Source organism: Pantherophis guttatus, chromosome 6 (assembly GCF_059756535.1).
Source record: "Pantherophis guttatus breed Tessera chromosome 6, ASM5975653v1, whole genome shotgun sequence".
Taxonomy (NCBI): domain Eukaryota; kingdom Metazoa; phylum Chordata; class Lepidosauria; order Squamata; family Colubridae; genus Pantherophis; species Pantherophis guttatus.
The window spans coordinates 24,948,972-24,972,791 of NC_142068.1; the positions used below are offsets into that span (position 1 = coordinate 24,948,972).

The 23,820-nt window shown below is 38.4% G+C and overlaps 1 protein-coding gene across 5 annotated transcripts in view; it reads left to right on the plus strand.

The window, feature by feature from the left end:
* The window catches only part of VEPH1 (ventricular zone expressed PH domain containing 1), a 125,248-nt gene that overhangs the window by 55,417 nt on the left and 46,011 nt on the right, over nt 1-23,820 (plus strand). For all 5 annotated transcript variants that reach the window (XM_034439138.3, XM_087872546.1, XM_087872547.1 and 2 more), the window contains 2 exons: nt 594-814; nt 13,223-13,617. In XM_034439138.3, coding sequence (XP_034295029.2) covers nt 594-814; nt 13,223-13,617 — 616 coding nt within the window. The remainder of the gene's footprint in view (nt 1-593; nt 815-13,222; nt 13,618-23,820) is intronic.

Sequence of the window (23,820 nt, forward strand, 5' to 3'; positions counted from 1 at the left end):
GCATTCCAAACTTGTGTTGTTTTCCAGGATGAGATGTTTAGCTACAGCAGTGAAACTGTTACTCATATGATAAATATTTCTGCTTTGGATACCCAAAGAATGCCATGGCACCTGTATTTGTGGGTGGACCTTGCTACATCCATGCAACTTCTTGAGCTGTACTGATTCCTATTAGGAGTACCATTCAAGGTGCTAGATGGCACAGACCAAGTTATCTGCTTTTCTCCAATTATTTGTATTTGTCCCTGAAACCTGACATCCACCTTTTATAGTTCATCTTTTTCTCATTCTATTTAGTTCCTGTACAATAAAGAAAAGATTAGGGGAAGCTAGTGAAAACTATGTATATTTTTAAAATTTTAAACAAGTAATAAATATATTATGTTTCTGTTATTTAGATAAAAGTTTTCCTCTCTGTACGACATGTTTATTTTGCAGAAGTCCATATTGATGTACCTTTTTTAAAGTGAACTGAAAACAATTAGCAAAATAGCTCTGGATTCTCTCCACCCCCAATTCCTTTCCTCAAACAATGCTAACTCAACTTTTTAACAGTATTACCTATTTTAAACTCCTTTTTTTTTTCTAAGTAGGAACGAGCTCGGATCTGCCTGGTGTATTTGCTTAATCAGCTGGGAAACATGGAACATTCTTTCCACCATATCATTTTGTTGGAGATCAAATACATCACTGACCTCTTCTCCAACATCTTGGGTATCCAAAGCAGAGATATTTATCGTATGAGTAACAGTTTCACTGCTGTAGCTAAACATCTCATTCAACAGCTGAAAAACAACACGAGTTCGGAATGCAGGTAAATTCAAACCTCTGATTGTTTTATCCTAAGGATGTAGCATTTTAATATTTGTAATACGCTAAAAGATGCCATGTTTATATTTAATATATTGGTCCAACTATCAGAGAAACCAGCCTAAAATATTTGGTTGTCAACCATAAGCTGGTGAGAATTTGTGTTCATTGTATAAATGTGAGAGTGATCCAGCTGCCACATCTGTCATCACTTTGCTTGCCAGAGTTAATTCAGCTGATCTGACTGGATAAGCAGGTGTCCCCTTCCTCCTTTATGGCTTCATGTGCACCAGTCTCAAAGGTTGGTAGAAGACAGGCATCCTAGGTTGTTGAGAATACCATTCTTCAGTGAAAGATATTGGATAGCTGAACAATCCTGCAAGAATCTTCCAACAAGTTCTCCCAAGTAGCCAATTGCAAGAAAGGGACACGCTATCTCATGGTGGAGACCTAAAGTTATTTCTTACAGAGAGTTTTGAAAATTAGGCCAACGTATGCCTGAATTTCTGTTTATCACTATAGTCATGTTACAAAACCACCTATTTCCATCACTACCCACAAATACAAAAAGCAGCATTTTTCCCATATGATTCTTCATGTGTAATTCTAATAAAAGGAGGTAGTACAAGAATATAGGCATGCGTACAGGGTTTTTTTTCCTACGTAGCTCAAGATGTTTGTATAGCCATAGTGGGGTGATATCTCAAATCACCACTTTCAGGCTTTGTCAGACATTTTGTGTTGTCTGTTGTGAGACTTAAGGGAGACTGGGATAGTACTATTTCTGTCTTATGAGACTTCTTCAGCCAGCCACACCCTTATTTTTTGACTCCTCCCTGTAAAGGTCAAATATTTATTTTTATTTTGTTCTTTTAATTCGTAGGTTCATATGTATATGCCTTACTAAGTGGACATTCACTCACTTCCTTATGTAGATGAAAATACAGTTCTTTATCAATGATATTTTTGTACTGGAGAGTTAAGAATTGCATTAGGACTATGCAAAGCATTTGAAAGGATGCTTCATTTTCTTTGAAGTAATCCTCAGTTGCATTTGTTCGCTTCAGAAACTGTGTGTGACTGTCTCTGCATGTTTGTTTGCCCTCAACCACTTTTTCTGTCGGTCACAATAGAATTTTTGTTTATGCACGACTATGCAGCAAACAGGAATGGCTTTTCAAACAGTTCCATGAACCTAAAAAGCTACTTTAATGGTTCTCAAAGAGGTGCTTGGATCATACTTCTATGCAGTATTGAACAGTCAGAATTGAAATACCATTTGTCTAACTAGAATATTTTTGCATATGAGACAATACTAACTCAAGTTTGAGCATGTATAGATTTCAGGTTCCAGAGACTAAATTTTAAAATAGTTTTTCCCAGATTTTTTATTGTAGGTGAAATTCTGTAATGCAAATAGTTTTCATTTGGAATCTTGAAATAAAATAAGGAACTTCTCCGTCTTTAGCAGAACAAGTGCATAATTTGCTGCAGAATTTCATAGCTGCATCTTCATTAATAATCAAAATAAAAGTTCTGTTTTGATTATGTTATATTGACTTGCTTTAATTGTGAAATATAGAGTATTTACAGAAATTATGTCAATAGAAAGGTCGGCAGTTCAGCGGTTCAAATCCATAGTGCCGTGTAACGGGGTGAGCTCCCGTTACTTGTCCCAGTTTCTGCCAACCTAACAGTTCGAAAGTACATAAAAAAATGCAAGTAGAAAAATAGGGACCACCTTTGGTGGGAAGGTAACAGTGTTCCGTGCGCCTTTGGTGTTTAGTCATGCCGACCACATGACCACGGAGACATCTCCGGACAGTGCTGGCTCTTTGGCTTTGAAACGGAGATGAGCACCACCCCCTAGAGTCGGGAATGACTAGCACATATGTGCAAGGGGAACCTTTATCTTTACCTTTAACGATAAACAGAAGTGGACATAAACGATCTTGTTGCAAAAATAAGGATTATATATGTACATGTACACCTATTATAAAACAAGTCACTTAAATTTCAAGTGGAGCTTATTTCTAAAGTTTACTTACTTCATGGAAAATTTCAGTAGTATTTTTATGCTAATAAAGCAAATAATGAAATATCTTGAGGTCAGAACTTCAACAGTAGTGATTGCAAAAATTGCTGGAAGGGCAGTTTTTACCTTCCCAGTTTATTTAAGTATTTCCTAATATAATACTAGAGGTATTATATTATATTATATTATACTAGAGGTATAATACTTTGGTACTCATCATTAATTGGTTCCAGGAGGCAGGATGAGTACCAAAAACAATGAGTACCAAACAATTTTTCCCCATAAGGAGTCATAACGCAGTTGACACTGACAAGTTCTACTTTGTGTGTTGAGTACCAAACCAATGATGAGTAAGGGACAAAATTTTCAAAATGCATTGAGTACCAAATTCGATGAGTTTCAAAGCAGTTGAGTACCAAGGTATTGCTGTAGGAATGAATGATTAAAAGCAAGGTTTCACCCATAAATATACTTGACCATCAATAATTTTTTATCTTGACATAAACATTCAATGTCCCTGATATGAGTCATTGCCACTAAAAGGAAGCAAGATAAGGAAAGAAAGCCATGTGATGCTACAGCATAAGGAAATTAATTTTATTATCATAATTAAAATTAGGTTTTAAAATTAAATTAAGCACCTGTTTACTTAATAGGAATTCAATCATGATACATAGAAAAATAATGTTTTTGTGTTATGTAGACTTGTTTAATAATTATTGATTCATTGGAATGAATTATTAGTCACTGTTGGCCATGTATATGATCAAAGCATATTGAAATCATTTACCACTATTTTTATAGCATTTCTGTTTTTAAGCATTGTTTGAAGTTCCAAGATGTGTTTAAGAGTATCAATGGAACAGCACTGGCTTATTATCAATACTATTAAGATCATTATCTATCAGAATAGCAGATGTTTTTCAGATTTATTTTACTAAATCCGTTAAACTTAGGTAAGGGAGAGTATTTGGATTGTAAGTCTCAGAAGAAGTCTATTCAAATTGATATCAGTATAGCAACAAGCCCTAGGCTCCCTGTTTAATATTTAATATCTTAAAATCCCAGAAAATATCTCATTTCACTTTACACTGAGGGTTATTATCATTAATTCAGGATACTAAGCTGTTACTAAGCATAGAGCTGTTCTGATAGCTCTATGCAGCTTAACCTCATAAATACTTTGGTGAACTTACTCCCCAAAGCAACGTTAAATCATATTCAGAAATTAGACCCTTTAAATTATTACAGCTTATTGAACTTTTAAAAACTGTACTGTATATTTCAAACTCAGTGCATATAATTTCAAGAGCACTTTTATACCTGTTTTAACCACTTTCCTTACATCTGGTGGGATGTTCGTACAAGAAGATAGTAGTAAAAAGTGATCTTGTCAAAATTAGAATTTTGATTCCGTTGAATTTATTAGGAAAAAACGATTGACTTGAACTCTGGGCAACATGTTTTTTTTAATAATATAGGGAAGACATATACCGGTGCTTTTCAAGTTTGACAACTTTAAGATGTGTAGATGTCAACATCCAGAATTCCCCAGTTGAAATCCATACATCTTAAAGTTGCCACGTTTGAAAAACACTGATATAGATTTTATGTCCAGTCTTAGTCGTACATGCTCAACATGCAGCACTTTCTACTAATGATAAGGCTAGCATTTAGCAGATTTTAGTTTGTAGTCCACAACTGCAAGCAAAGCCAATAAAGCCATGCATTAATCTGTGCAAAATAGGGTCTACAATCTACAAGAGGCTGTCTTGTAAATCATCATTCACCAATTTGGAGGCATGTATAGACTGCTAATAATCAGTCAGGATGTCAAGAATGGATGTTGGGGTTAAATGGATTTGGAAAAAGAGGAAATAACTGAAAACAGAAGAATGAAGGTATAACAACTGCAGGAATAGAAAACGCAACTATGAGAAATATTAGAAAGCAGATTGATCTCCAAATAGATTGGATGAAAAATGAAAGTGGGGAAAGAGGATAGGGAAGCTGCTTGAAACAGAAGGAAAAGAATTATGTTGCAGAGTGCTACAGAAATATGAGAAACTGTCTTAATGAAAAGTCTGAGAAAATGATATTTGTGGTACAATGAAGTGAAAGAGGCTACATATTAGGAAAACTTGCATATAACTGTTGTTGAAAAAATGAAAATAAAAGATTTTGTGTGGAGTATAAAGACAGAACACAACAGTTTGCAAAAAAAAAAAAGTCAAAAAGAGAATAGGTCAAATTAAAACAGATGGAGAAAATGCCCACACTTTTAATAGAAATAAGTAGTTTAAGAAGTGGATGACGAGAGCTGAACAAGGATCCTTCAACAGAATAGTTTTCCAGATGTTTATGAACTTTGAGTCTCAGAAGCCCAAGTAATCTGACCAATGGAAAGGAATTGTAGTACAGTAACCATAGTTTGCTGCATGTGGTTCAGGATTTCTCAAGCAACGTTATGGAAAAGAGTCCCTTTACCACAGGATCTCCTCCAGCTATTGCAGTGAGGTTTCTGAAGAAATGGAAAATGGAAACTACCATCTGGCTGTATTGGTTATTGCATCATTAGGTGTAGGAACTGGTAATATGGTGACATATTATTGCACTATTATGAATCAGAATTAATCCACAACATCTCAACCATCCTCTGTGACAATTATTCTAAGTTTGGAAATGACAGCATTCACCATACTAGATGTAGACATGGAGAGCTTGTTAGACCCAAAGAAGTACCTTCCATGTGGGCTTCCTGTTACACTTGAAGTAGACTGATTTTGATCAGATTCCAAGTTTTGAGTTAACAAATATGCTTTGAATCTATGCATTTCAAGAATAATTTCATTCCTTTAGGAATATTTTTGAATATTTTTGTACCACAGGAAGTGAAATTTTGTACAGTAATGTAGATCTGAATTCCTTGACATCAGGAATTTTATATATCTGATGTAATTAAAACCATGTTATAATTAAAACCATTCAGTACTAAAATACCCTGGCCTCTATTTATCTCAATGAGGCAGGTTATTCAGCTTGCAGAGCTTACTTTTTAAAGAAAATGAACACGGATATATAATGATTTCATCTTAGAAATCAAGCATGGTCAACTTAACAACAAACAGAAAATGCTGATCTACTGAAACGTCCATATCTTGATGCTTGAAAATAACAAGGCATGCAGTGTTGATTGCTATCATTCCATGTTTGTGTTACTTAATAGTTAAATGATTTTTTTAAAAAGGAAGGCTTTTTATCTGGCATATCTAATTTGGCTCTTACAGTCCTTACACCTTTTATTTTTACTTCCTTTGTCCCTAATAAGCATAGCAATTAAGAAATATTTGAACTGTTGGAAATGCACAATGATGTTGTGTTTTTTGGAAATAATCCCATGCAAGATATTTTGCAGGACTAAAGCATTGGGCCTCTTTGTTTTTAGCAAGGTTCCTATTTGAATTCACTATGCGTGTTGGCTCAATAGCCATAGCTTGTCCAGAAGTATTAAAATCACTGCACATGGATTTTTTTTTTTAAAAAAAACATGTTTTGCTTTAATATAAATGGCTAGAGAGGTAGAACATTAAAGAACAGATACCCACAGAATGCAATATAATAAACCTCAATTATATTAAGCCTTAGAATGGATGAATTCATGCAGATCCTGTGTGACTGTCTCTCTTGCATATGCAGGATAGAAGTATTAAATACAGGTCTACCTTTCGGAATTTATGTTTGTGAAGTCCTCTGAGCATACCCAGGGATGATTATAAAATCTATTCCAGATTCCACAATGCCCGAGTTTTGGCAGAGCAGACTGCATTCATTATACTCTTTGCCAGAAATCTTTGGAATGGAGTCTATTCAGTCTTAATTTTTTTTAAACCAGTAATTAATTTTATTAGTTTTTCATTTATGAGAGCAGTCAGTAGATGAGACACATCTCCCAGCTGTGCAAGTATGAAAAGTTAAGTAAAGCAGTTCAGACTTTGTTGGAGCAGTCATGCTTTCAGGAAACAGCTTGCCAAGAAAACCATGTTGCTGAGAAGGTCATCATGGATATAGACCAGTCATAGATATTATTGTACCCCCTGAAGAATATCTCCAGGGATAAGATTTTTTTTTATTGGCAAGAAAATAAAGAATCATAGATACCGTGAATCCCACATGTATAACGTTAGCCAAATAGCAGAGTGCAAGCCAAGCTCCATATTTTATTGACTGTTAAGCCATAGAGAACAGTGTAATGTATAGTCAAATGTAAAACAAAATGTTCTCTTTAAACCAGCCAGGTGTGACAAACATTTCCTCCTCTGATCTGAGATGATTTACTGTAGGAACTTCATTCAGCACACTTGTATTAGGTTTCATTCAGGCTTTTGTTTATTACAATAACTAAATCTAGAACTAGGATCTGGTAATGGACAACATTTGTGCCAAGGTTTCTTTCAAAAAGACTTTAAAGGCAGAAATGCAAATTAAGTAAAAACAAATGCATATCAGTGTACGCAAAGTGTGAAATGTTTGTTCAATGTATGTGCAGATAATTTCAACCCAACCATCTGCTGTTTTTTTTTCTTCAGGGTCTGACGCTTTTATATTTATTTTTAAAAATTTATAAAAATTATATGGCTGTTCAACTCACCCTTACAAAGATAAAAGCCCAATATAAAATATAAAACAAAATGTAAAAACAATTTAAAAACCCATCCCCATAAAAGATCAACAATCTTTTAACTTTCATATAGTTGTGGGTTTTATTTTTGGCTGTACACCGCCCTGAGTCCTTCGGGAGAAGGGCGGTATAAAAATTTAATTAATTAATTAATTAATTAATTAATTAATTAATTAATTAATTAATTAAATAAATAAATAAATAAATAAATAAATAAATAAGCCTCTTGATAGACTCCATCCCACTCTGAGATCCCCAGACCCACTGGCCAGGTCTTCACGGCCCCATAAAAGAGAGGGAGGGCAATCCTATCTATGAGGGGATGATGTTCGGTTGGGAGGGAGCCACCACAGAGAAGGCTCTTCTTGATCCGGGTTAAGATCCTTAGGCATAAGGACCCATAGCATTCCCTGCCTCCCCAGTGTAGTAAGTCAGGGAGATGTGATTGAGAAAAGAAAGTCCTTCAAATAACCTGGTTCCAAGCCATGTTAGATCTTTGAAGATGACAATCCACATCTTGAATTGGATCCAGATGCAAATCAGCAGCCAGTGCAGTTCCCATAGGAAACATGAGACATGTGCACATCTAGATAAAGGTAAAGGTTCCCCTCGCACATATGTGCTAATCATTCCTGACTCTAGGGGGTGGTGCTCATCTCCATTTCAAAGCCGAAGAGCCAGCGCTGTCTGAAGATGTCTCCGTGGTCATGTGACCGGCATGACTAAATGCCAAAGGCGCACGGAACACTGTTACCTTCCCACCAAAGGTGGTCCCTATTTTTCTACTTGCATTTTTAATGTGCTTTTGAACTGCTAGGTTGGCAGAAGCTGGGACAAGTAATGGGAGCTCACCCCATTACGCGGCACTAGGGATTTGAACCGCTGGGCTGCCGACCTTTCGATCGACAAGCTCAGCGTCTTAGCAATTGAGCCACCACATCCCTATGTGCACATCTAGGCCTGCACAAAACCATGTCGACCACTGTATTTTGAATCAGTTGAAGTTTCTGGATATGTTTCAAGGGCAGCCACATGTAGAACACATTGCAATAGTCGATATAGGAGAAGACTAGGACTTGAGTGAACACTACATGTTATCCACAATTGCACAAAGGTCTTCCTGGCTACAAGTGCCATCATATGTCTATACATTTCCATACATATCTCCATACATTCCCACATTTCTGTGTCTCTTTTCAAAAACACCCACCAAGGTTCAAAATCGTTTTTGTCAGTCAGCAATTTAATTTTGTTTTTCTACATATGACCACAGGGATGATTTAATGTCTATATCTCAACTTCCTTTTCTTTCTAGTGTGATGAGTTGAGGAATGCTGGGCTTTTCAAAATAGGTTGCCACTGAAGAGTTTTGAGATTTCAAACAAGGTGCACAATTAATTTCTGGAATTTGCTGCAACAAGATGGAGTATTAACATAGGCCATTTTCAGAGATTCCAGGCACATTTTACACATTCCAGAGGCAGGAACAAATTAATATTTATGGAGCGTGTAGAAGCCATACCCCATTGGAACCATTGTACTCATTAATTTAGTATTAACTGTTCAGAGCAGCATTTCTGATTGTTTTAGACTAAAGAGATGCACCCATGAAATACCTAGATAAGATCTGGAGCTAAACAAGCTGTCGTTCCAAGCTACTATTACATTATATTATTTATCTTTTTATATTAATTAATGTGTACTCTTTTTGCTGAAAATCATATAGTATGCAAAAGATATTCACTTGCAAAGTAAATAATAAAGTTTGGGAAATAACTGTTAGTTATAATGGACATTATTATAGTCAACAATTGCAGAATGCAAAAAGTATCAATTTTTTTCACTTTTCAAATAATTAATCATTCTTTGAAAGAACTTAGCCAAAGATGCATTTGGAATGAAGTGCATTTAGACATGTTGGCATGTCTGTGAGATTTAGAGATTTTTTTTTTTTTTTTAAATCTATTTCCTACAAAAACATGACTCTTAATCCACTTGATTTTTTCCCCTCTTTAATAGAAGATATTGCTTGAAACAGAATCTCCTTCACAGGGGAAATCTATTAAAATCTATTATGATTGGGGATGAAAAGGGTAAAAAACTTCAAGTTAAAATTACAACTTTGGAGAGAAAATAAACATCGCCAAGTATGTAGATATAGTTGCTTGGTTTCTAAAGAAGACTTGAGGTTTAACAAGTATAATAAATATCTGGTTTAATGAAAACTATTAGCACTGTAACATGCCGATCAGGTTTTGTGTGTTTGTGTGTCTACATGTGTGTGTATAAAGTAACATTTCAATGAACAGCCAAGTTACATTGTACCAGTGGGCATCAGGCATTTAATTGTATCCAGATTTCTTGTCAGTAACTCAGATCTGGATAAGATCGGTTTGAGTTATTTGTTTAACCTATTTTACGTTCCAAAGTATTGAGAGAGAGTGAGAGTGGGAGAAAGAGAGAGCGAGAGCGAGAGAGAAATAGAGAGGAAACAAAACCCTATGTGGATTTGAAGAAACCAAAAAAATCAGAAAATGTTGATTTGAGAATGTTCAGAAACAAAAATTACTTCTTTTAAACATTATAACAAGAATTGTTTTTCCAATGTGGATGTGTTTAAAGAGGTTTTAAAGGAACAAGAACCCCAGGAGAAAATTATCCTTTATTCTTCTCCTTTAAAAAAAAAATAGCACATGTATACTGGTTAAGACTAAAAATTGGGTATGTAATCACACATGTCAAAGAAAATCCAATAAGTGCAAATTTATGGCATGACTATATCCAGTGATGATAAGAACTGACCAGCCACAATACTGTCTTTATGAGTCCAGGAAATTTTATTAAGATAAGTATATGAATGCATAACATAGAAAAACAGAAGGAAAGGAAGAAAAATATTCTTGATTAAGAATCAGCTAATTGTAAGGCTCTTCTCCTGGAGCCTGTCAGTCAACTCTCCTTATGACACCTTCAGCACACCCCTCCTGCTAGACAGTTACAAACAATTTGACAGAAACAGTCCCATAAATAAATTGGCCCTACGCCTTGAAGGCTTTTAAAGGTATTTCTTGGCTTTGAGTTGGCCTTGAATTGTGCAATAATTGCACCTGGAAGCACACCAGAAGACAATGCAGCTCATGGTTCAATAACATCACATAAGCACAATAACCAGTGCAATTAACTGCCCATGCCACCTCATTCTGCACCAGCTGAAGCTTCTGAGTGATCTTCAAGGAGAGCCCTATGTAGAATGCATTGCAGTAGCCCAATCTAAAAGTCATAAGGCATGAATGATCATAATAGGAGCCCCTGATCCTAGAATGGTCTATGTTATCAATCAATATATAAGGAATATCCATGGTGTGTTTTCTGGGACATGAATGTTATGCGGATAATATTGTGTTATGATCTGAGAACATGAATGATTTGAGGCAAATGTCCTATAGATTGTGTAATGTAACAGCAGCCTGAATCTGAAAATTAATGTTTCAAAGATCAGGTACCATAAGCCCTCAATGTATGACTACACCTGGGACTGGATTTTTGGTCATACGTCACTGCATTTCTAAGTTGAGTTACCCATGTGAGCAGACCAGTGGTGGGTTCCTCCCAGTTTGGCCCAGTTCGGCCGAGCCGGTAGCGGTGACGATATGACGTCACTGAACCGGTTCTCTTTGTTCGGGAGCTGGGCCCTCCCGCCCACCCCCATGTTATTCCTACCTTTTATTTCTTCTTTTTTAGCCCAGCAGATAGGTGCAGCAGAGTGGATTGCTGCACCTCAGCTGGGCAGATTTGTAACACGCTTGTGCGGAGAGATTGGCGATCGCACGCGAAGCACGTTTACAAAGAGAACCAGTAGTAAAGCCGGTTAGAACCCACCACTGGAGCAGACCCAATTTCCCCCACCATTTTTACGGCAGTTGTTAAGCAAATGACACAGTCATAAGTCCAAATCATATGATTGCTAAGTTAATCACATGGTCATTAAGCAAATTCATTCTCCCAAATGGGTATATTGTGGCAGAAACTGCAATACACACACACACACACACACACACACAGAGACATATTGGCAAAAACCTTTGCAAATCACAATCATGTGAACATGCAACGTTGCAATCAGACATAAATGCGTACTGAACGCCAAGCATCTGAAATCTGGTCATGTAACCATTGAAGGCATGCACAATATTTTATGGTGTCCAAAAGTGGTTTACAGACTGTAAAGCGCCATTCCCAAGACCGTTGTAATTTTGAAAGTTTGTTAAATGACCAAAGTTTGTTAAATGATAGATCAAGGATTACTGCAGCTACTATATCCTTGATAAACAAAATGGAGTGAGTAATTGCAATTCCCACTTGGCTGTTTAATATAAATTTATGATGAAATGTGTAGGGAATTCATGTAGTAGTAGTAGAGATACAGTATTGGTTGGAAACATAAATATATATATATATATGTACTTACTTGACAATCATATCAAGTATTTAGATGAGAAATAGAGTGAAGGCAAATGTTATATTGATTGTGAGCTGCAACAAGGAGTATAAAACTAGAGCAAATGAATGAATGTATGTATTTTGTATAGATGATTACTTAAGATGGAAAAACTGAAAAATTTTAAGGTTTGCAAATTCTGATAGTGGCTGGCTAGCGAGTAGTGTACAATGTTTTGACAGGAATGGATATTTGATAAAAGATATAAAATATTTTACAATACAAAGTTATTGTATATAAGAACATGTTTCTGCCTACTTTGTTATACATTTGGAGAAACAAAATAAGTGAAGCACATCCCAGTTCAGTTCCCATGTAATCTGTAGTTTGAACTAAACTACCACTGATTACTCTGACATCTCTAGCTTTTACTTGAGACCCCTCCCTCCTCTTTTTCATATCCCTCCAGCTGTTTTCACCTCTGCTTTCACTTTTCCTATTATATTGCAAACCCTCAGACAGGTAAAAAAAAAAAAAAGGTCCTTTCTTTTTATAAAAGGCAGAGCAGCTTCACAAATGCAATGGCAATAACCAACAGGGCAACTGCAGGCATTTGCCCCTTCTGCATATAAAGCGTAAGTGGAAATATAATCCTTTATATATCAAGCAGATTCTGCACTTAAAGCTGTAGAGAGAGAGAAGAGGGGAGGGTGTCAGATCTTAATCATTCTACTTTGTGTTAAAAATACATATAAAAATACATACCCCATATCTCGGCATAGGACAAGCAAGTCTTTCGAATAGCGACTGCTCTTTCTCCTGAAATAACCATTTTGGCTGAAATGGGTCCATAGCAGGGGTGGGCTTCAAAAATTTTAGCAAGGGGTTCTCTGCCCAGTTGCTGGGTGGGCGTGGCATAGTCAACCTCCTGCACCACGGCGGGGGAGGGGGTGTTTTTGCCCTCCCCGGGCTCTAGAGGCTTTCTTTGAACCTCCGGGACGGTGAAAACAGCTTCCCCAGGCTCCGTTTCCGGCCTTCGTGCACACCCTGCACTTATCTGCATCCAAAACAGGCCACATGGGGACTCCTGGGAGGGGTGGGTGGGGTGTGGCCAGCCAGGAGTGGGATTTGAGGGTTCTCTGAACTGCACAGAATCTTAGCTAGAAGTTCTCCCGAACCCCTGCGAACCCCCACCCCTGATCCCTAGGCTATTTTGCCTCCATTCCCAAACCTTTAGTACGTTCCTTTGTTTACACTGCAGGTCCCAAAGTTTAGTAGTGCATGCTGGTCATACAAAGGACATCCATGCAGACAGAAAAGGAGAAGGGGAGAATGAAAATGTTACAGCCAGCATCTCTTTCACTGATCTGTATTTGAGCCAAGAAACCGACAAATTGCCTTCCAGTGCAATCTCTGAAGAGTCCCAGCTGGAGCAATCCTCACATTCACGCCCAAGTATCAAATGTTCAGAACCAGAGAATCTGCCAGAACCTGTTAAAGAAAGCTGCCACGAAGAGAACCCAAAGATCATAAAGAACCCCATGGAGTATCAAGATAAGCTTTACTTTCACTTAAAAGAAAATCTCTCTAAAGTGAAAGCATATGTCATGGAGATGGGGAAGAAAATTCCATTCCCAGACGAGTGTCTTATAGAAGGTAAGTGATCTCAAATTTTGAAAAGAAAAAGAAAAACAAACCTGGTGTATTTTTTTAAAAAAGTATCTTAAGAGATTCATCCAAGCCACTAACCAGCCCCCTCTAAGCATCAACATTTTAAACTTGTTGAAACATGTTTTTACATATTGATCCCAGGATAATAAGTAGTTTCCACACTTCAGTGTCCTTAGCCTTATGGGCCGATTGACATATTACATTTACCTGAGGTCTACCATCAATTTCTTAGAATGTTCTGAATGGAGTATTCTGAATATCCTGGGGGCATCTGTGCATTAAACTAGGGCTGGGAATTTTTTTTAAAAAAAGGCATCACCCGACTTTTGTCTCTTTGCCCAGCAAAGTTCTATGCCAGCTTTCTACTTTATTCAAAAATTTGCAAGACTGGTTTGATGAGACTCTGCATGAAACACAAAAGAAACATGAGTGGGCTTTAAATTAAACTTCTAAGACTGGTGCTCTCCAAATGCACTGTTCTACAACTTCCATGGTTTCTAGCCATTGTGGTGACAGAGTATACCAACTGGAGAGTATTTTACTTACTTATTTATTTTTATTTATTTTCCCGCTTTTCCATCATGTACTACAAAGCACTCTCTCCTTTCATTTTCCCCAATATTAAAATCCTGGGAGATCATTTGAGCTGGGAGAGAGTGACTGCCCCAAATCAGCCAGGGCTTATATGGCAGAGGATAGAATAGAAATGGGGAGACCCAAGAGCTAGGCCACATCTGAACAACTACAACTGGTATGGTCTAATATACCTGGTATGTAACAGGTTAAAGAAGATTTATGGGATGCGGTGGCTCAATAGCTAAGACGCTGAGCTTGTCAATCAAAAGGTCAGCAGCTCAGCGGTTCGAATCCCTAGTGCCGTGTATCGGGGTGAGCTCCCGTTACTTGTCCCAGCTTCTGCCAACCTAGCAGTTCAAAAGCACGTAAAAAATGCAAGTAGAAAAATAGGGACCACCTTTGATGGAAAGGTAACAGCGTTCCATGTGCCTTTGGTGTTTAGTTGCAGCCACATGACCATGGAGATGTTTGGACAACGCTGGTTCTTCGGCTTTGAAACGGAGATGAGCACCGCCCCCTAGAGTCGGGAACAGCTAGCACATATGTGCGAGGGGAACCTTTATCTTTACCTAAAGAAGGTTTATTTTATGTATGTTTATTTATCTAATTTAGACACTGCTCATCTCATTACCTAAGTGATTCTGGGAGGTTTACTGAAGAAAACATAAAATATAAAAAAGACATAATTAAAATCTGAGTTTAAAAAATTAAGAAACTAGAACAGAGATAAAAATGTTGATTAAAGATGGAAGGAGCACTCTCAGCACACCAACTACCCCCAGGGTTACATGCTATTCTTCAATCCCAACTCTCTGAGTTGGCAGTCGCATCTTCACACCCATCCAGGCCAGGAGGGTAGGAATCAACCTCACCTCTGGGGGTAAGATATTCCATGTGGCAGAGAAAGCTCTCATTCTGGACCCTGAAAGTCAAAGGCCTTTAACTTACAGGGGCCATAACATATCTTCTCTGCCTGCCCGGGTGGGGTAGATTGATAAAATTGGGACAAGATGGTTCCTCAGGCAACCTGGTCCCATGCCATGAAGGGCTCTAAAGGTTATAACCAACATGTTGAATTGGACCTGGAATCAAACAGCTCACAAAGTAGAGATGTGACATAGAGTACACAGTCCTTGGGACACCAAAATTGCTTCCCCAGCTGCATTCTGCACCAGCTGCAGCTTCCAGATACTCTTCAAGAATAGCCTCACATAGAGCGCATTGCAGTAATTCATTGCTGCACTTGCACACTTTCTCGGGTTCAACAAGATCAAATTTAACTTGGGTCACTTATGCTCACCGCTCATCAAGGCTCTGGCCACTTACCTGCTCCAGCTGTTTTTTCTGGCTACTTGTCACTTGTCTGGCTGTTTGCCCAGGTTCATTCCAACTACTTAAGCAGGCAGCTTGCATGGAAGAATCTGCCTGGGCGGCGTGACTAGTTGCTTCTCTGGGCAGTTCCAATCACCAATTTGGAACTACTTGACTGCCCACCCTTTGCCACCTGAATACTGCGCACCTCCTCCCCTCTGTCTCCTGCTGGTTGCCTGGGAGGTTTCAGCTCCAGTGTGGGCCTGTCCATTCACAACTGTTTGCTTCTCACTAACCACTAGGCTGTTTTTTAGGTCTTCAAGGAAGCCACCAAATGCCTCTTGGTTGCTCTGGCCACTCATCTGGCCTCTGGCTGTTCAGCTGCTGGTCACTTATCTGAAAGGCTCTAAGTACCAATGATGGTCTGTTGGGACAGCCTTGTGGGTTTGCCTATTGTCCACTCACCACTCACTTGCCACACAACTGTTGTTTGTCCCTTTAAAGAAGCTGCAGCTTGACACAGTCACACAATCACTCTGACTACTTCCTATCATTGCCATTCCATGAATTGGTCAGCAAACCCACAAGGCTCCACAAGCCCAAAAGAGCTAGGCACGGCTGAGAGACCACAAAGCCCCAGGTAAGAGAACTGCAAATCTGGAGAAGCGCCCCTCATCAACTCTACAGCCATTCCTAGAAACACTGCAACAGTGGTCTGTAGAGATTCTCAGTCATCCAGGTCATGGTTGTCCCAAAGGTTTTTTTTCCAGGAGGCAACTGGACTTGGTGTTTTTTTGTTTTTTTTTGAAGACGTTTCGCTTCTTGGATGAGAAGCAAAATGTCTTCAAAAGAAAAAACAAGAAAGTCCAGTTGCCTCCTGAAAAAGCACCTTGGGACACTGCAACAGTGTAAAACGCATCCAGTCCCATCTGCCAACTTGATATCCAGAGTTGGTTTTGTCTAGGAGAAGGAAAGTCTCTCTGCAACTACTTTCCAACCTGTCTCCAGCTTCTGAACAACTTTATATAAATATTTAAAATACATAAAACTGTATGCATTTTGGCTTTACAAAGGATCCTTTGTTGGCAGGATATCAGCAGAAAAAAAGTGATTATTAATTAGTGGTTTCATACATATTTTCCTTGCAGTAGCCTAATGTGAAAATATAATGGAAGAAAAAGAATGTCTGGACCCCAAAATGATGTTTTCATTATTACTGGCAGCTAAGTGTGAAACCTGCTGAGATGTAAAGAATCAGAAGATGAACCCCATTTCTCAGAGTTATTTTGTAGGTCAGGCTCTGAGTGGGATAACTGTATATTTTAATGGAGGGATATATATATCCCTCCATTAAATCTCAATCTCAAATACCTTTCTTTTTCCCAGTATTAGCATGGCCATTCAGTAGTGAGCCACTATAAGAAAATACTGCTTGGCTATGCTGTGGTCCGCCAGCAGCCTGAGGAGCTGGCAGCGGAGTTGGACAGTGAAGAGGCTGGGGAGGAACATGGGCCAGTCCTGCAGTCTGGGGAAGGCCTGGACGAGGGCTCTGCATCAGAGGCAGATATGGGGCCAGGGCCATCTGGGAGTGATGCATGGACTCCGGAGCCTCCAGAGTCAGACAGCAGAAAGGCAGAGGAACAGGAGGAGCCTGTTCCTAGTGCGCGCATGCGCAGAGCTGCCAGAAGGCACAAACAGTTAAAACAAAAGGGACGACTCGGGAGTAAGGCCTGGAAATGATTGGCCCCTCCCATAAGGCTTAAAAGAGGAGCAAAGGCATGTGCACACTTTGTAGGAAAGCAACATTGTTAATTCTGTTCCCAGTCGGCATCTCTGTTTGATTCTGGAATCCTTGTGGCTTTGCCAAGTAGGTCTTTGGCAGAGTGTCAAGGGTTGGTGATTATCCTGAAGGACTTCTCCCAAAGGATTTTTTGCAACTAATTGGGACTCAGCTGTGAATGAATGTAATTCACAGCTGTTGCAATAAAATAGGTTTTCGGGACTACTCATTGTTTTAATGACTCAGGAAGCCTAGGTCACAACAGGCTAGATGAGGCCAAGAAGACAGAGGAGTTGACTACAGCAGGGCACTGGCTGCGTTCTTATGATTCAACTCATCATCAGCAAATGTCCCTGCTAATCCAGGAAAGCAACATAGTACAAGATAAACCTGTGCATTACATAGTAAACTGGTTTAGCCCAGGGCTAAAATTGCCACCATATAAGTATTCTCCAACATATTCTCCAACATCATACCTGATATATTGGAATCACAAATCATAATTGGTTGACAATTTTAGCACTAACTTTTTTGAAGAGTGTCAGTTTGTGCCTTTGCAGCCATATTTTTAACAGCTTTGTTAATTAACAACAAAGTGTATACATAATACTGATAGCAGCAATGGAATAATGCTAGCAGTAATGCAATATAAGATAAACGACAAAATAAACTGCAAAAAAATAAACTACATCATGAACAAATGCAGACAATTTAATTGGATTAATTAAAAAAACCCTTCCTTGTCCCTCAATTAAAAGACTACCTCAAATGTTGTAAAAATACACATTTTCTGCAATTCACTACTGCGAATGAGTTATATATTATCTTACCAATAGAAGAGAATATTCTGCAAGAAAACCACCACATTCAGAGAACACCAAGGATCTCAGATATTTTCTTTTCAGAATTATACAGGTTTTTTGACATGCCCAAATACAAAAGTATCCCGTTTTTGATGCATTGGTAAATTCCAAAAATTGGAAATATGGGCTAAGAAGATGTACATGCTTGACATGTAACAATGACAATCCTGTTGAAAATCCTGCATCTTTCATCTCCAAATGTCACAACTAACTAAGCCGAAGCCATGTGAATTAATGTTCCAGCTCCTTAATTGCGTTTCCAGCCACAAGTAGTCATAAACAACCCTTGCTAAATAGTGTCTGGGTTACCAGATATATATACAACAGTATTTTCTGTTGTATTTGTTACATTGTTAGATTAAAAGAAAGCTGTGATCACAATTTTCGTCACTGCATTGAAAGAACAGGACATCTGAGCTTGTTATTCTAAAAGTCATAAATAATTAATACTGGCTTAATCTACTTCAGTTTTATAAAAACTACTTTCAGGACCTCAGTACATTCTTCCACATGGATCAGAATGTCCAAATAAACTTTCAAGAAAAGCTTTAAGGTGACTCAATCTCAGTTTTAAATTCAACAAAAGTTTAAATACTCTTAAATCAGCAGAGTTAAGCTGGTCCAAGTTAATAACAATGATGTTTTCTATATTCCTATGCATCTGTAAAATGACAGTGATCATCCAGAAACAGTATTTCACATAAATGTTCCATGTAACTTTATGTCCCACTGTGGCAATGTTATGCCTTTGTAAAAATTAGTTTTTCCAGGAGCACAATTAGAAAGTTGGATACAGCCACATTTTCTCACAACAATGTTTCTTATAAGATTATATACTTGTAATGCTTGCTTGCTTGCTTATTTATTCATCTTATTTATTTATATTCCTCCTTTTATTATATTTTATAAATAACTAAAGATGGCAAACATACCGTATTTTTCAGAGTATAAGATGCTCCGGAGTATAAGACACACCTTAGTTTTGGGGGAGGAAAATAAGAGGGGAAAAAATCTGCCTCTGCCTACCAGCATCCATTGGTATACATTTGGCTAGTGTCCTGTCAGTGTGTGAGACTGCTTGAAAACTGGAACAATATTTGCTGTGTGAACAACAAGGAAGGAGACAGCAAGGAGCCTGGGCATGGCTTAGGTCAATTGTTCTAAAGCTGCATGCTGTGCTGATCTCTGAAACTAAAACTGAAACTCCTTTCCTCTGCTTGCTGCTGCAAACTCTGACAGTCCTTGCAGCAAATAGTGAACAGCCAGATCAGCTTCAGCACATTATTGCAGCCTGATTCAGCATGAGCAGCTGATTGGCGGGTGAATCAACCTCCTGGAATATCCCCAATCAGCTGTTTCAGGCTACAGGGATTGCCATAGAACAGGGGTCTGCAACCTTAAATACTCAAAGAGCCATTTGGACCTGTTTCCCACAGAAAATAAAACACCGGTAGCTACAAAACCTGGGTGGGCATGGCCAACTCGATGTCACTCACTTCCACCAGTCACATGACCCCCCCCCCGCCATGCCTACCCAGCCGGTCATTAGGGCAGAGAATCAGTTGTTAAAAAACACCAGGAATCCTTTGACATATCTTTCTCTCCTCTCCCTCCCCCCTCTCTCTGTATCTTTCTATGTCTCTCTCTGGTGGGATCACCTGACAGGGAGCCACAGCAGAGGGCCTAAAGAGCTGCATGCAGCTCTGGAGCCGCAGGTTGCTGACCCCTGCCATAGACCATCACCTCCTCCATGCCTAGCGTTTTTGGCTACATTTGGTGTATAAGACACACCGAAATTTTCACCTCTTTTAGGGGGAGGGGAAGTGTGTCTTGTACTCTGAAAAATATGGTACCTAATATTCCTCCCTCCTCCTATTTTCCTCATAACAACAACCCTGTGAGTTGGTCTGGCCCAAAGTCACCCAGTCAGTTTTTATGCCTAAGAAAGGACTAGAACTCAGGTCTTCCAGTTTCTAGCCTGGTGCTTTAACTACTAGATCAAACTGGCTCTTGGAATCTCTTTATTATCCTTCCATATTGGAAAATGAAGATAGCACCACAGTGTGTTAGAAACACTACTTATCTGACAACAAAAGAAAAAACAAAATGAAAGAGCAATAGATATGAAACATAAATTATTTCATTTCCAAATTTAATTCACTTTTTATAAATTCCCCCAAAGGGGAACAAAAGTCTAATTGTGCTTCTTTCCATTTTCCTACCTATTTCTCAAGATCACTGAAAATATAATGGTCCAGTACTAAATAAATCTTCTAAAACAGACTAGACACTTGAGATTGAATTGTGCTTTTCCGACACAGTTATTTCAGTTTATCAATTTGGAAAAACCAATATTTTGAAAATAATTAATTCAAAGTTGGACCACACTGTTATTGCTATTCTGAAAAAATCCCATTTGCTGCAACACACCTCTTTATTACCATTATAATCACTGAGCCACGGTGGTGAAGTGCTTAGAATGTAGTATTGCAGGCTGACTCTGCCCATAGTCAGGAGTTTGATCTTGACCGGCTCAAGGTTGACTCAGCCTTCTGTCCTTCCAAATGAGGAGGACAGTAAAGGAGGTAAAATGAGGACCCAGATTGTTGGGGGCAATAGGATGACTCTGTAAACTGCTCAGAGAGTGGTGTAAAGCACTATGAAGTGGTATATGTCTAATTACTATTACTATTACAGTATTTGAGATAATGTGCATTTTAATCTTTACATATACCAGCAAAAGCTGGTTAACCTTAATCCTATACACCAATTTGTATCTCTGATATACCTCTGATATGCAGCTTCCTTCAACCTCCCCAACCAATAAACAACCCAGTTGCTATGCCTAAGGGAAAGCAGCCACTTAATTATAAATGCAGTTTTAAAAAGTATTATTTATCATGGAGTAAATGATTTCAAAGACAATGCTTTTTGCTGACATCAGTCCGTTAGCTATAGATGCAAGCAGGTATGTATGATGCTGGTACATCATGCAAAGTAAGTCAGCTGGAAAGCATGAGCAAACCCACAGAATCACTTTCCATTCAATGAACAGTTTATGAAGGCACCTTCATTCCTTTTCATTGCCAAAATCAACTGTAGTTCCCAGTATAATAGCTTTTTAATGGCATCATTGTTGCAGAATTTATTTGACCATCATCATTTCCTGAAAATGCCTTAAGTAAGACTCTTGAGACAAAATGTTTCCAGAGTGTAAAAATTTGATGTGACTCATTTACTATATATTCACAAATAAACACTCACGCCGATTGCATAAGGATATTCAGAGATACTCTATTAATCCATTTGGTCTCAAGTTTGGCACTTAGGAGATCTGCTATAATTTCTCCATTTCTGTTCTGAGAATTAAACTTCAGTTTCTAGTGTGTTTTTAAAAGAAACTGTTCAAAAATTATTACCATAAATAAAGGAAAAATTCAAACAATCACTAAATAGCAGCAAAGGGTTAGTTTTTTAAAAAAATCTCTTTGCTCCCTTCTATTGAGTGTTCAGATTTTTGCAATCTAGAAATCGTATGCTTTCTACAGTTGCGTACTAGGGTATTTTCTGATTGTGGTTTTAAAAAAGTCAAGATAATGGCTGTGGTGCACATAAAAAGTAGACAGAGCATTGCATTGTTGCATCTTGACTTTTTTAAGTGAATAAAAAAGGATTTCATAGCATTTGCTGAGATTTCATTAATAATATTGTAAGGACCACTGTGAAGAAGCAGTGTAGGTCAAAACATTCAATTGAATGAGTCCTTGCTTAACAACTGGTGGCATAGTGACCATTCGAAGTTACAGGACCTCCCCAGAGCTACTGATGACCTGCTTTTGACGTTCCAACAGCTGGATACATACACACACACAAACCCACACTCTTCGAATGTGGTCAACTGAACATTCTGGGCCCTTGGCAACCAGATTGCATTTACAGCAGGGTACACACACACACACACACACACACACACACACACACAAACACATACCCTTTTCATGTGGTCAAGTGAATACATTCTGAGCACTTGGCAACTGGCATGCATTTATGGCCATTTGCAGCTTCCCATAGTCTACAATTGTGGGAATTGTAGTTTCTACAATTTTTAGCACTTTTTGCCAAATGCTGCAGAAGGGCAATCACCAGGAGCCAAAAGTGATGTGAAGACACACATTTTCCCATCTTTGCTGCTGTTCCCACAATCATCACCAAATAGCTGATCATCCCACAAGCATCAGTGACCTGATTCCAGACCCACCATTAGTTTCCTCACATCTTCTGCATCACCCTTCTTTTTTTGATTGTACTCAATGCATACTGTCGCCCCCACTTCCTCCCTTGGTACATCATTGATCATAACATTGCTATATTGTAAAACCCAAGTTCTGAGATTGCTGTTGCAACTGGGCAATAACTGTGAAATATTGTGGGAATATGATATATTTGCTCCTAAAAAATGAATTTTCATAATGAGTGTGTGCCAGTATACTTGCATGTACCTTCAAGCTGGTGAGAAGTGGGCAATGCTATGTTGGCTTGTAAGGTTAGAATCTCTAGAAACTGTGGCTTGCATAGAGTGATATGAGCATAGATGGGTTAAAATGGGCTTGCGGGTACATTTGTGTCACAATGGTCAAATTGTGCCCAACCTAACCATTCCTGCCTTTATCTTTAGTAGGAATGCTGCATTGTTGTGAAGGTAGCCCCCTTCCAACTTCTTATCCCAAATGCCCAATACACAAACTTATATAAGCAGGAGAGTTGATACAGGTAGTCCTTCACTTACAACTGGAATTGAGCCTGGAATTATGGTCATAATTTGTTGTGGTTGTATGTTTAGGCATCCATGTGACCAGAAGTAAAATCTTCTATTGCAAGAAAAAGACTAAAAAAAATGGAATAGCCATCATTCTAACAAAAGAGTGCTCAGATATAACCCAAATAATGGACACACAATTCATTGTCAAGAGTAACTGAAGAAAGCTTGATATTTGGAAAAACTAAAGCCAATTGGACGAGAGGCTGACATCAGAGAAGGTAGTTAAAGGTTTCTCACTAATGTCTCAAGCATGAGCTTACAATGACTCAAGCAGTTATTGTCAGACAGTTCTAATGAAATTATTTCTATAAAGTTATAAAGAAGAGATTGACTGTAACTATGACAACACAGAGAAGGTTGAGAGATTCTGAATATGATAAAAGGAGTCCCTGCAGATTTTATTCCATTAGTCATTGCTGACTCTAGGTGGCGATGCTCATCTCCATTTCAAGGCCAGCACTGTCCAAAGACATTTCCGCAGTCATGTGGCCTGCATGTCATCACAGTGCACTGTTACTACTAGCATTTGCATATGCCTTCAAACTGCTAGGTTGGCAGGAGCTGGGACAAGGAATGGGAGCTCACCCATTTACATGGTACTCGGGTCATAAACCTTTACAGCCAACAAGCCCAGTGTCTTAACCACTGAGCCATTGCACTGCCCTCCTGAATATATTTATTATCTAGTAGTGCCATCTTGGAAAAAAATGGATTTGGAAGAAAAGCAAGGAAGGGAAAAGAAATTATGGTGAAAATAGAATGACGTCAGGAAAAGGAACCACAAACTTGTTTTAAAAATCTGTAATAGATTTTTTTTTTCCAGCTTTACTACACTTGCC